The sequence below is a fragment of the Sinocyclocheilus anshuiensis genome, unplaced genomic scaffold, assembly GCF_001515605.1.
Source record: "Sinocyclocheilus anshuiensis isolate Anshui unplaced genomic scaffold, SAMN03320099.WGS_v1.1 scaffold1957, whole genome shotgun sequence".
NCBI lineage: Eukaryota > Metazoa > Chordata > Actinopteri > Cypriniformes > Cyprinidae > Sinocyclocheilus > Sinocyclocheilus anshuiensis.
Window position 1 is genome coordinate 296,116 of NW_015537935.1, and position 15,152 is coordinate 311,267.

The 15,152-nt window shown below is 37.0% G+C and overlaps 1 protein-coding gene across 1 annotated transcript in view; it reads left to right on the plus strand.

Moving 5' to 3' along the window:
* adgrl2a (adhesion G protein-coupled receptor L2a) overlaps positions 1-15,152 on the plus strand; it is a 108,428-nt gene that overhangs the window by 12,292 nt on the left and 80,984 nt on the right. Inside the window, exon 2 of the mRNA XM_016447144.1 lies at positions 8,358-8,542. Within this exon, the coding sequence (XP_016302630.1) occupies positions 8,434-8,542 (109 nt within the window). The 5' untranslated portion in view covers positions 8,358-8,433. The remainder of the gene's footprint in view (positions 1-8,357; positions 8,543-15,152) is intronic.

The window sequence follows — 15,152 nt, forward strand, 5'->3', positions numbered from 1 at the left end:
TTCCTCTGGACAATAAAGGCTTCGATTTCTGGACAGGTTCAGAGTCCATTGCAGGGAGGTTGTTTCCTTGGACGCAGGTCACTTATATGACACGTCTCTCAAAAGCATTCCTGTTCCACCAGCCATTTTTGAGGATCGCATGAAATGCTGAAGGAGAAGTTAGATGACATCAAACCCATCAATGTCACATCCTAGTGCCAGTATGCTCTCGCCTGCAACTGAATGCAGCTGTTTTCCGATGCATCCCAACTAATTTCTGAGGAATATCATTGTTTAGATTGCATCATTGTGCAAAAATGTGACCCTGGACCACAAAACCAGTCATAAGGGTCAATTTTTTTGAAATGGAGGTTTATACACTATCTGAAATAAGATGAATAAATAAGCTTTCCATTGATGTATGGTTTGTTAGGATAGGACAATATGTGGCCGAGATACAACTATTTGAAAATCTGGAATCTGAGGGTGCAAAAAATCGCCTTTAAAGTTGTCCAAATGAAGTTCTTAGCAACGCATATTACTAATCAAAAATTAAGTTTTGATATATTTATGGTAGGAAATTTACAAAATATCTTCATGGAACATGATCTTTACTTAATATCCTAATGAGTTTTTTGGCATAAAAGAAAAATCGATAATTTTGACCCATACAATGTTTTTTTGGCTATTGCTAAAAATATACCCAAGCGACTTAAGACTGGTTTTGTGGTCCAGGGTCACAAATATTGTGTTAAATGTCCAACATTATGGTCTGTTATTACTGTCAGATGTATGTGCTCTGTATTTGAAAAAAAAAAAAAAAAAAAATCCCTTTGAAGTACATGAGATAAACAACATAGCATCTATGTGGCAGTGAATTTGTCACACTCGAATTGTGAATAAACAGAATGAGGTTGAGAAACCATTTCATGACAGTTTCCAAACCTTTCCTCAAGACATTCGCAACTGGTAAAAAAAAAATATCAAGCTTCAGGCCCTCCAGCAAACCGCTGTTCCCAATCCAATCATGCATTTATTACACTATAAGCAGGAATGAAATGGCAAGAAAACATGGTGTCATATTATGTCACGCATTCTCTGCATGATTGTGTGAATGCGTGGGCTTGAAGGACTGAAGGAGCACAAGGCGGCAAGACACGGTTCAGTCAGGCTAATATAACACACAAACTCTTCAGTCACTCCGAGCTGTGTCTGTCTGACTGCTGTGCTAATGTGCCGCTTTAACCTGTGTGAAAAACACAACCGCCATATCTGTTGCATTGCATTCTCTGATCTGCTAACTAGCTTCAAAATAAAGACATTTGTTGCTACCGATAACATACAGCATTAAAGCCACTACACGAAACCTGCAAGTATAGCTAGTACTAAGTGTCTGGATTCCAAGATCTTTGAAAAAAGAACACACTAGACAGTCAAATGTGATTTCTAAACCACTGACAGATAATAAAGAATATGGGATTGATTTCGTACCATTAGCTAAGAGTGCTAATCTGTGGCAGCAAAGTTTAATTGGAAATCTTCTAAATTCACCATGGTAATTATTATCACCGTATAATAATAATAATTCAAAGGTACAAAACTGTAATGAGGGAAGGAACTGCAATTCCATTGAAGCATTGTGCATTACAAATTTAAAAAGGTGTGAAATTTAAATATGTTCATTTAAAGTTTTTGATTATATCTATAGAAACAATATATTTGTTAAATCTATTGAAAAATATGCATATATATGCAAATATTTATGTATTTTGGGTCCATATGGAGACTGACTTGGTTATGTTATTCGTGGTGCTTCATGGGAGAGACGTTATCACAGTCACATGACAAACACATGGCATGTCAATTGGCCTTTTCAGTGTTTTGAATGCAGTATCTAGAACTGACAATTAGCCTGTCAACTTTCTTTAAAAGTTTAAGAAGTGTGGGGGGGGGTCAAATGAGTTCAGTCTCAATCTAGTGGAGGGACAGCTGCGTCTCAGTTCCACTTCTCACAGTGTTAGTTAACACATGTAAATGAGGCTAACGATCCACACACAATCTCTCATGGCTTTCTTCTCCAGAGCCTTGAGCCTAACAGCTCAGAATGAGAGATCACCACAAAGTCATCACACAAACAAACTCGAGCCATGTGAGAGACTGGGTTTGTGGCTCCTTTCGTCCAGATTTTCATCATTATTTGTCCCTGTTCACTAGATTTAAAATTGCATTTTTATTTCAGAATCATCAAGTAATTACTGAAGTTCTGACACTATAAAGCCATGCATACGTATTCGACACTTGAAAGGTCAATATCGTAGCATCAGGTTTAGCATGAGGCTTTAACTGCTGGTTACGTCGTCAGGAGAGATTTAGACCTGACAGATGATTTCTCGCCGGGAACAAACTCCACCCTCCTTATCTGTCTGCCGATTTTTAAACGATTTTCTGTCGAGCTTGTTCTCACCCTCACACCAGTTTGCTTGTTGAGATCTGAAAAAAAAGTCACAAAAAAGTGTTTTGAAGGATTTAAGTGAGGCTTTCTCTAAGAATGTAGACATTCAAGAAAACCATTCTCCAGTTTTCGCTGGTTTACTTTAATTAAAGTAAGTGGCCATTAATTAAACGCTTCTAAATGACTTTGTGGTTTGTGGCAGAATCCTGAATCATCTCTGCTAGCTGAGTGAACTATCAAAGCTCGAATCATCTCCAAATAATTTCCTCTCATAAGAAATCGATCAATCAACCTGCCCAAATCAATCATCGGTCGATTTCTTCGCCACCCCGCTTTTAATGTCACCCATTCAAGACGTTCTTTAAATGCCCCTCACTTTATGTTTTGTGTTCCCTTCTGCTATCTTAAAAATTAATCATCCTGTTGAATAATGGCTCACGATGGTGCTGAATAATTGATGATCTGGTGCTTAATAGAGGGACAGAGGAGGCGTCACGCAACTGCTCTTGTCTGAGGGAAACACTGTGTATTTGCAAAGACAGACAAGCTGGATTGTGTGTGTGTGTGTGTGTGTGTGTGTGTGTGTGTGTAAAGTGGTGTTCAATAATCAAATGGCAGTGAAGGACAGATACATAAAAACACATACGAGGCCGACATGAAATCAAAATTAATCCTATTTAGTTTATTTATGTTCCTGATATTATTGTGCGCCTCATCTGTGCACGTTATCAAAAAAAAAAAAATTGTCTTTGAAATATTTTATTAAAATGTAATACCTTGTTCTGCCTCTGAAACTAATTTTTATTTTGGCTGACTTCACCAAGACATCTTATATTTTAACCTCTTCTCCAAAAAAATATAAGAATAATTTTATATCACAGTAGCAGTAACCATGCCTGTGAAATAATCTAATGATTTAAATATTTTAAAGATGAAATGGAATTCATTCATATCCTGTTTCATTTGGAAATATGTCACGGCACAGAGTGAAGTAAAATGCGTGGATGTTGTTTCATGTTGAATTTAAAACAAGAGGAGAGCTCTTAGGTGAGGTCTGGAGCTCGAACGTATCTGAACAGATCATGCTAAATGACAGAACATGTTTCTGACTGTCCCTTCGTGTACACACACGTACAGACACACACACACATGCACACATGCATTTTCACCCGTGCATTTGCACCATTTTGACAGCAACATTGCTTTCATTGTTTTTGCAGGAATTAAAAATTGATGCATTTTGTTGAAACTGAGATGATGAGCCTGTGAGAGTAGCAGAAACCTTCTTTCTTTTTTTTTCTCTAGACTCTCCTGATATTTTATGACCTCTTACATTGGGCAGCTCTCTTTTTGTGGCATGAAGACAGATGCTGTGGCCCTGTTTGCTCTCCTTGTTGTGCCCGGCTGATGCAAAAAAACAGTAAAGTGCCTATCCTGCGAATAGAGTACAGTATATGGCCTAAAATATATGTCTCTGTTTCTTTATTTTCTTGTATTATTTCAAATTTTCATCAAATAGTCAGTGAAAAGTGTCAAACTAAATATTAGATATATTATATTTATTTATTTATTTTTTTTTTCTTTCCCGTCCTGTTACTAAAATTTGTGTCTGAGTAATGTTAAAACAGGGTTGAAATTTAGCAAGTTATTTAAATGTAGAAATTCGTTTATTGCTGAGTATGGACTGACTAAGTTATGACCAAATGTTGGTTTGTAGTTCTTGATCTATTCATATTGAATTATTAACAGAAAACAGAAACTTTACATATTTATTTTTCATATATTTTGAAACATAATATACATAAATGTATTTAACGGGGTTGAATGGTTTAGCTTGACAAATGCATTCATCACTATAAATTGTGTAAATTCTAATGAATGAGATTTTTTACATTTAGAAATGACCCAATGTATGTTATTTCTAGGATGTCACAATTTTAAGTAATGTTACACTATATGTAACAAAAATGGATAAATTGTACAGTAACAGGTTTGCATGCAAAATGTGGGATTAAACTTTTGATTATTTAAAATTAGTTATTAATTAAATATTGTTTTTGTTAGTAGATTATCTAACATATCTAATAGTAAGTAAGTAAGTACATTTCTGTGCTGCTAATGCTTTAAAAAAAAGGCATGGAACTCCAAAGTGTACTGTATTCTGTGAAGTGCTCAGTGCATTTCGCTGCCAAAGAAAGTGTGTTTCCCTCCCGTATATCCCAGCTGAAGGGGAAACATGGAGTGTCAAGGACTTCTTTCTTCTGATTGGCAGGTGCTATCCGTGTAAGATACCTGTATAATGGTGGTCCTCAGAAATTTTTTGACCTTCTTAGACGTCTCCCCATATTAATGTCACTCTATTACCATTAAAACGGAGGCATCTCGGGAAAACACGACAGGACTGAATCCTCCTTATCGTCGGCAACCTGAAAGGAGGAATTTGGCGCTATCAGTTAATGGAAATGAAATTTTTTTAAAATTTAATTTTCAGATAATCCACTCCTTGTCCACTAAAACAACAAAATTACTGTTAACAATATGTGAAGGTGGTAATAAAACTTACTTACTCATAGCAGTCGAGGTCCATTATAATCGTCTCTGAGAGACACCGTGCCATTTTAATAGGATTTCTGATATGTTCTGCACGTTATTACGCCAGTGTGCATGTCATTTACTGTCGGAATTAGAAAGCTGTGTATCAGAATAATGAATAGATGAGTAAACTACCCCCTTCCTGTTTGGTAATCTCTACTAAAAAGGGGCTGTTCAATCTATTTCCAGCAACTTCTCCAGAAGCTCCAGTTTGTACTGACGAATTTGGTTCTGCTCTGGTTCGTAGTTGTGTTTTTGTCTCTTGCTTGTGTGGCGGCTTGATAGAGACCTTGATTACTCTGATTAATGGATCGTAAGGATCGTTTTTGAGAGAAGGATGAAAAGAAGTTAAAAAGAGTGAGATTTCATTCACAGAGAGTGATTACAGTATTTTTACCAGCACTCAAAGCAATATATATGCCTTTATACAGTGTCTATGTACTTTCATTAAAGCTGTTATTCAGATTTGCCTTGGTCATGAGACAGTTTTGTCGCACAGGGTTTCATGTATCTTTTCCAGGTCTTAAACTCAAAGCTAAATGGCCAGTTAAGATGATGCATTTGCAGTTCTGGTGTAAAAGCCAGCTGTGCTTGTAAGCATTGAACGCAGGGATAGGAACTGCAAGGAACTGAATGATATTGCATTTTCTATTTTGATTCAAATCTGATCCAATTCTGGTTTGTTAATGATTTCATTATTGAGTCCTTCAGTCATTTTGATCTGGTTTGAGCTGATTGGTTGATTCACGAGTTTTTTTGTTTGTTTTTTTTTTACAAACGGATGAGTTATTAATAGACATAGTGGACTACACCAGTAACACTCTACCTATGTTGTTGCACACAACAGAAAGCTATATTGTCTATTGATTGCCTTTGTACTATTTCACATTGTCTAGACTTTTTATTTCATTTAGACAGCAAGCCAAAAAAAAAAAAAAAAAGATCATCATTTCTTTTGCTGTTGCAATGCAGATTTAATAGCAACGGAGCGCTGAATAGCACTGCATGAAACAGTTTTAGTACAGTGTTCCAACTGTATTGGTGAAAAAATTTAGATTTACTAATTCTGTCATTTATAATCACCCTTATTTAGCTAAAAACCTGTAGGACTTTCTTTCCTCCAGGTTGCACAAAAGGAGAAATTTTGAAGAATTGCACTGGTCACTCTTTTCCATCTAGTTGCAATGAATAAGGTCTGAAGCTTTCAAGCTTCAAAAACAATGCAAAACTCCTCTGCTTGTGTTCCGCCAAAGAAAGTAAGCCAGATTAATTTGATTTGCTTTTCCTGTCCTCTGCATTTAGCCTGCCATGCCATTTCTAATTCACTGCTTGTATAGCAGCATTTGGAGTTTTTTGTCATTTGCTCATTTAATGTTTGACATTGTCGTCCATCTGACCTTAATACATCCGTCACCCTGGTATCATGATGTTTGTCCTCTGGTTTTAAAATGTACACAACCGGCAGCATCCAGTTGGCAAAGGTTAATGTATGACAGTGGAGTCAAATAGGATGTGTTCAGAATGACTCATGTGTGGCTGTGCATTAACTGGCCCACCCCTGGACCGTTGATTGATTTCCTCTAGCGTTTCTGCCTCAATGGGACACTGTCATCTGATCACTGACCTGATATTCTAGCACAGATACTAAAACATCGAAAACAAACTCATCACAGGCTATTTTTTTTTTATGAAAGGGTATGTGCTGCTAATTGTGTATTATAGGTCTGCAAAGCTGTTGACATTTGTGGCCCTCATGAAATAAAAATGGACAATACGTTAACTAGCAATAATAATATGTTAATAACATTTACTAGACATTTTTCAAAATACACTGGGAAAAAGCCAGTAATTCTTTTGTTGTTGTATTTCTTTGGCTTTCCAACCAGTTTCCAAATAGTATGTCTAAATGTTCCAAATATTTTATTTCTCAATAATATTCATGAGGTAGTGTCTCCAGGTTATGTGCCAACCTTGTTTCTTGAATGTTGTTCTCTTTTTAAAGCATATATTATATAAATAATAAAAACTCTTTAAGGAGGTTCTCTTTTTTCAGTTTCTTACATTTTAACATGGACTACCATGGATTTTTCTAAAAACCTGATAGTAGTAAATTATTTGTAATATATATATATATATATATATATATATATATATCACCTTGTGTAACTGAAAAAGATATGCTTCATGGATTCCCGTTTATGAATATTTAGCTTGTCAGCTTGTGTGCTTTGTCCCGACGTCGGTGTGTTTGAGTTCTATTGTGTGAATGGCTGGGCAAGTTAACGCGTTATTATTGCGTTAATGCATTAATTGATTAAAGGGGTCATATGATGCGATTTCAAGTTTTCCTTTCTCTTTGGAGTGTTACAAGCTGTTCGTGAATAGGTGTGTGAGTGAGTGTGTGTGTGTGTGTGTGTGTGTGTGTGTGTGTGTGTTATTTTTATACTTGTCAAGATTTGTCAACATATCCACACGGTCACAAAAAAACAATGAGACTATACTGTTTATAGTCGGATTGTTGACTCTTGAATACTAATGATATAGGAGTCCATTACCTTGATAAGTTTAAGACAATGCATTAGCATTTAGACATTCTTTGTCTTATCGTACAGAAATGTACTATTCAGTGAATCCCTCTCCTTGTATATGTTAATGTAAACAGACTCCTGATGTTTTTTAATCACATTTTCTCACCTCATAACCATATATATGACAATCCAAGTAGCAAAAATTCCAATACTTTCTTTGACCAGACAGGAGGAAATACCCTGTGATGCAATGATGTATTAAAGGGTGGTGAGATATATTTAGTGTATCTTTAAGAAACCTAGGGGGGTGCACACACTGTTTTTAATGGGCTCCTAAGTGGCTCGTTACTGGAGTGACGATGTTTCCCATGAGGCCGTGAGTGTGTTTTATGGGAGGCCGGTGGAGGGTGTAAACATGCAGAGAAGGAAAACATTTAAAGGGTGAGATACTGTACATGACATAGTCCTCTTTGTCTGGAGAATATGCATCGGTGGCTTTAGTGGACGGAAAACCTGTTTCCTCTCAGAAAAGGATGGTAGCGGAACAGGTTTGGGAGAGGAGAGTCAGATAAACGGTAACGACGGGCTTTGAGGTAAATGGCTTGTTTGTAATGCGGGAGGTGCTGTTTCAGGTCTCAGTCACCTTCCAATAGAGGGTTTCTACTCCTGGGATGAATTCTGTGTGAATTTGCTCGAGGAAACTGAGGCGAGCAAGACTGCAACAGTTTAAAGGAGGAAGTTTTTATGCCTGAGGGAGGTCCGCATCGACAGCCAAACACTGACAGTCCGCTGTGGTTTTCTTGCAGGCTCGGAGGTCAATGATGGTTATCTCTCAGAGTGACTTTGCTGGATCGTTGTGACTACAGTGATTTCGACCCAGACATGTGGAAAGCAGAAAGTCCAGTCAGAGCCAGGATGGGATGTTCAGAATGGAAGTCTTTGGTGCTCTGTGGCCTGGTGTTCGTCTTGACGGTTGTACAGAGTTCTGACGGTAAGATACATTCTTTTCTTCTCAAAATATCACAAATCTTTTGTAAAAAAAAAAATACATAATTGGAATTAGTCATCAGTTTCATGCTGTTCTTGAGTTTATGGTGCTCTTTTTTTTTCTTTTGTGTGGTGGACGTTTGATACACAGACACTATTTCTGAAAGCTCAGATAAATAATGGCTGTTTCCTTCAAGACAGATAGCCTGAGGTTCTTGGGAAGCTGTGTGCATTAACACAGAGCTTGCCTTCCTTTTCTTTCTGGTTAAATTAAAAGAAAGACCATACAGTGTTTCCGAGTTTTCCCTCATCTCATCTCCATCTGTTTACTCTCATGTCCTGTTCTGACTATAGGCCTAAACCCTACAACTGCTCATTATAAACAATATCCTCAAGTAAACATGCCTCATTACACTCTGTCCCTGCTGTAATATCTTTTTAATGCATTTTTATAATTGAATTAAATGGGTTACTGCCATAGCCATGGCTGGACGTTTTCGGTTGTGCAGAAACTTTGAAAGATTGATTGCTTGAGGGTTTGTTCCCCGTTTCTTTCGAGTATATCCTAGAAACTTCAGATCTCATAGTTCTGATTTCATTTTGTGGGCCGAACGCTGTCTATAAGTTCGGATGCAACTCATTTGTATTCCGTGCATCTTCTCAAACTGCATTTTCTGGTATTTTATGAAGCTGAAATGCAAAGCAGTGATGAAGTATTGTGGAGCCGTTTTATTGATAGTATGTCTGCCATCGAATGCCATGAAATGTGGCATTGTGCTCTTATAGAAATAAATCAGGGCTCTATACTGAATGCTATATTAGTCTGAGCTTCTAATGCTTATTTTATAATTGTAATGCTATTACTGCTTCGCAAGAGTGAGTCATGTTATGATAAACTTTTAAAGCGCGAAAAAAAAAAAAATCACAACATTGTGGGATAGATGGCCTGAATATTTCATATATGATATGCATAACGATTAGGGCTGTCACTAACAATTATTTTGGTAATCGAGTAATCGGTCGATTATTCTGACGATTAATCGAGTAACTGTATACATTTTTTTCCGTGCCAATAAAAATAGACCTAAGCGAACAATAGACTTTAAAATGACTTAAAATGCATATATAATAGCAATGAGGCAATATTAATTGTTTCAAATAAAATATCAAAAGCAAGTAATAATATGGTTCTATTGAACAAAACAGTTAAAATACATAATGTAATAAAACAATATGGTCTGAAACGTAGTGTACACACATACCAGATTCTAGATTTATAAGTGTGATTTATAAGTATTATTGTATTCGCAATATAAAAACACAAGTTAAAATTTGTAATATGTGTTGACCAGGCATTTGTGACTGCGTTTGACTTGTGTTTCTGGCCTCAGTAAGTAAAGTCTTTTTTCAATGTTTTGGATTGCTTTCTATAAAAGTCAACAACACTCATGTTGACTCGTTCATGTACTGTAATGGGGTGCAGGTTTATTGGCTGATAAATTAACATCATTATTTACCAGCAATTATAGTTTTTTTGAACGCACTGTCACTGGATTATTCCATGATGGGGCTAAGTAGTTTTGAAAGAAAGCTTTGCTTTATATGTCTGGCCAATTTGCCGTTAAGGATTGTGAGTAATATGAGCCGTTCTTTTTTTAATTATGGAAAGGCCTGAATAATATCCGTTCGTGTCCTGCTGCCTTGGGCTCATTCAGAACGAATAGCAGGGAACCGTGGCCTCGACCGGCGGCCACCCGCCTGTATTCATATAAAATACTTCATCTCTATCTTAATTCAAATCAGAACAGCTTCTGTGTGACTTCCAGACAACCAAATCACACATCTCAGAATTAACAGCGTTCTTGGCGGCTATAGCCCTTTGACAAAACCGAATTAAAAGGTTGAACTTTTGCTTTACGAAGAGATAACTTTCACCTGCCTCGGTTATTAGGCAAATATATAACCCAGTTTTGCGTCAAGTGAATAGTTTCCTTTCTTGATGTTCTTTTGCCGTGGAACTCGATTGCAATTTTGACCTATGCTGCCTCCATTTCAACTGTGTTTTTTTTAACTCAGAACTGGATATTTGGTCAATCTTTTTAGATATTTAAAGGTCATCCCTATTGATTTTCAGATTCGAAACATGATATGCATAAATACTGGACTGTAGGTCAGTGATTTGCATGTCTCCAAAGCATATGAAAATGTAAAATCCAGCCATTTGGGATGAAAACTCTGACCATTATTTAGAGCTGAAGCGCATGATGGTCGAAATGTGCCAACACTTTAATATATATGTAATTACATTACATATGTTCGATGTACATGCAATTTAACAGAAGCATCGTAATATGTGACCCTGGACAACAAAACCAGTCTTAAGTGAAATTGAGATCTGACATCATCTGAAAGCTGAATATATAAGCTTTCCATTGATGTATGGTTTGTTAGGATAGGACAATATTCGGCCGAGATACAACTATTTGAATATCTGGAATCTGAGGGTGCAAAAAAATCGAAATATTGAGAAAATTGCCTTTAAAGTTGTCCGAATGAAGTCCTTAGCAATGCATACTACCAATCAAAAATTATGTTTTAATATATTTACGGTAGGAAATTTACAAAATATCTTCATGGAACATGATCTTTACTTGATATCCTAATGATTTTTGGCATAAAAGAAAAATCGATAATTTTGACCCATACAATGTATTTTTGGCTATTGCTACAAATATACCTGTGCGACTTAAGACTTTTTTGTGGTCCAGGGTCACATATATTATATTTACTGTTTTGAGGTTTTTGTTTCATAATGTTTGAAAATAAGCTGTTTTTTGAACGAGTGGTTACATGTATTATGTAAATTCTTTGTGGTTGAGTTTTCAGGAAAAAATTATATATATAATATCATTAAATCCAAAGGAACCGTGTTATGACCAATATAATTTTGGTCATACCGCCCACCACAATCCTACAACCCCTTGAATCATCCCCCAAAGGTTATCACTCCTCCCTATGTAAGTGTAACCTAAAAATCATATTTTCCATCTCAAATGGGCCCCTTATTTGGACAGCTGCTGTCCCTCTTGCCTTCAAACTCTGACTGAAATGAGCTGTCTGTCTCTCCGTCTGAAACAAGCCGTATGTTTTTCTGTCAGAAATGAGCCATCTGTCTCTCTGTCTGAAATGAGCTGTCTATCTCGACTATTTAAACACCTCGGTTGAATGTCTGCTGATTAACAGTCAAATATGTCACAGGGGCGTCTAAAATGGCAGCTTCCTCTCTCTATATATATACATATATCTGTGTGTGTGCCCACTTGTGTCAGTTCACAAATATACATTTTTGTATCATGTTGTATCATGAGAAATGAATGTATAAAACCTTACCGCTTACTTTAGGTTGGGCTGGCTGTCTTTGTTGTTTATTTTGGCTGTCTTTGGGCTGCTCATATCAAGGTTTGTCGAGTTGTTGTTTCTTACATTTTCATCTAGCTGTCTCTCTCTCACAGTCTTTCTCCCTCCCACATGTCTCTCTCTCTCTCTCGTCTTCTGTCCCTTTCTACATGTCTCTGGGCTGTTGGTCTCTCTGAACTCACACACAGACAGAATTGGAGCGGATCTTTCTGGTTTCTTTGATTGATGGGGTTGTGCATCTGTCTCCTCGTGTGTCAAGCGAGTATTTTAGGGAAAAAAAAAATTTTGATTTTGTTTTGTGATTTTATGCATATTCCGGGGAATGTGGATAAAACAAAAAATAATCGAACTTAATAGTTATTTTCTGATATTTTTTCTTCGATTTTGAGATCCATTATGTTAATGCTAACCCTGCTGAATTTAAATAAATAAATATAATAGTTACAAGTAAATAAACCAGCCTAATGTAATTTGCTGGTCTTTGTTGATTACCAAGTCTGACCAGTTGAGAAGTAACCTTCTTCTTCATCATCAAAATAGACTAGCCTAACCAGCTCTGTCAGGCTTGCAGACCAACTTGGACTGGTATATATATATATATATATATATATATTTTGTTTTTAGCAGGGAATGCTAATGTGCAAGATTCATCGCAGATTTGTTTCATACTGAAGGGTCTGATTAAATTACGTGGATCCTGCTGTGAAAATGTGCCATTCTCTTTAGAGACGGACAAGTGTGGACAAGCCTTTCACATGCCTCAGAATCCCATCTGTGCAGTTACACTTTGTAAGGAAACATTTAAACTAGCAAAACTGATTATCTTTGAGCGGCTAAAGCCAATTCCCCTCAGCCTCAGCCCTGTGGCTTTTTGTTCGCATCGACGTTCCGTCAATAACAATATATCTGAATTCTCCCGCATGTAGCTTCTTTATTAAGATCTTGGATCCAGATGTCGGATTCCTTTATTTTGGGTATTATACCTCAGACTACACAGCTCTCTTTGTGACTTTCTTCTTCTTGTCTCCTGCTTTTTGTTTTTCCTCTTACCCAGGGGTTTTCTATCAGACTGAGAGATCAGACTTCCCATAATGCCGAGCAGCCGGTGTGGTCAATATGCCTGCATTCGTCTTCACTGTCTTTCATCAGCCCTCCTCCTGATCTGTATGATAAGAAAAGAGAATAGCGGGTCGGGGGCAGACTGCTCAGGAAGGTGTGTCTGTTGTCCGATGGCCCCCTGCAGCCGAGCTCTTTAAATCCTCATTAGTATTTAACCGGGTGGAGACGCTGGTTTTAATGGATTAAGCCTCATAACAGCTGCCTCCTGATTGGTCGTTGTCATGCAAAAAATCAAACAGATCGAGTCACATGTTACTCGTTACTATGTTTCCTGCTCTTCCGGCGTTGTCTGGATGATACAAAACATTGTGTTATTGGTCTCTATTAGTAGTATGTTTGTAGTGGCTTGCAAAAAAGAGCTTGCAGCTTGGTTTCAGGATAATAGACTTCGGTGTGTGGGTGGTCAGATGAGAAATTGATTGAAACTCATTCACGTTGTCAATTCATTTGCATTGTTTTGCATTTAGCCCCAAGCAGCTGCATAAAGCAAAACTAAATGTTCCACAAATGTTGCAGTTTGGCCTGTTTTTGTTTTAGTAAAAATACTACGAAGGCCTTTAAAAGAAAACCTAGATCAGAAAACAGTTTAACAGTTTCCAGGATTGTTTTTATTAAAGTATAAAATTAAAATGTAACATGCAGTTTCGTACTGAACATATCACTAGTCCAAATATACCATCTTCATTTGTGCAAGATAAACTGCATATTTTTAAAGAATTAGATCATCTTTATTATTATTATTTGTTTGTTTTTACTAGTTCATTTATTTAGTCAACAAAACTAATTTCAAGCATTTAAGCAGATTTTTAGTCAAACAACACTGCAAAATGTTTTTTTTTATTTTTTTATTTAATCCAACATAACAAATTAGATTGCTGCAACAAAAGCAAATCTTAGAGGCAGATCCTTGACGTAACAATTGCAATTACCACTCTCTTTTTTTTTCTTCAGTGAATATTAATTCAATTCAATGCAATTTTAACTGGTAGATATTGCCCGCTTAAGCAGTTTCACTGTAGTGAGTTGCCTTTTGTTAGTGCTCGCTAACTACTTTTTCAGGAGAAGCTTGACTGTAAGTTGAAGTCAAATTATTTGCAGCTTGGCAAGCTACAGTTTCAAAGTTGCTCTCTCAACACTGATGACATTAGAAAGAAATGCCTGCTCTTTCAGGGACAGTTTCAGCTGAGAAGACAACCATGCATTGCTTAAATTGACAGTGATGAAGACCATCTCTTATTACAGGTTCCTCAGTGTTTGCAGGTTTTCAGTGGATGTAGCTCACATGAGTCTGTGCGTGTTGTGTCTGTGTCTCTGGCTCTCTCTTATCTTGTTTGGTGTCAAGCTGGTTGGTGAAATGATGGGTACAGCAGCAGGAGGTCACAGCAGACCCACTGAAATCAGAACGTACACCTTATCTTCATGTTAAAGCACGTATCAAATCTAAACAGAATTGTGCTCTGGAATATTTACGATTCGGCTCTCTGGTGTTCAGGAGGGCTCTCTGTACTGCGGTTGTTTAAGAGATCTTGAGGGGGTGATATCGTGAGGAGATACAGGCCCCCATTATAAGCATCTTTGTTTCACTTCTCTTGTTTTTGTTTCGAGTCTGAAAGATTTGATCAGACTAATGGATGGAGTCGAGAGATGGGGTTGTGGAGACGTCCCGGTCTCGGATCTTTGAAAACAAAGATGAAAAGATGCATCAGTGTCACTCATCTTCTCTCTTCTGTTTTACTCCCGAATCTTTTCTGATCATCATCACTGATTTAGATTACTAAAATCAAGATGGCGGTTGAGTGGTGACGCCGATCACACAGACTGCTGACTTTCCCACGTTAGCTTGTTTAGCTAATGGGTCACGCTTTCACTTACTCTAACTGAAGCCATTTTAAGAATTACATGGACAGTTCACCCCAAAATATGTCGCTATTTATTCATTTTTGAGTCAATCTAAACTGGTATGACATTCTGTCCTCTGTTGAACACAAAAGAAGATGGTTAGCATAATGTTCACACTGCTGTTCGTTATACAGAGAAAGCATGAGCAGGGACTGTCAAGATAAAAAAAAAAAAAAAAA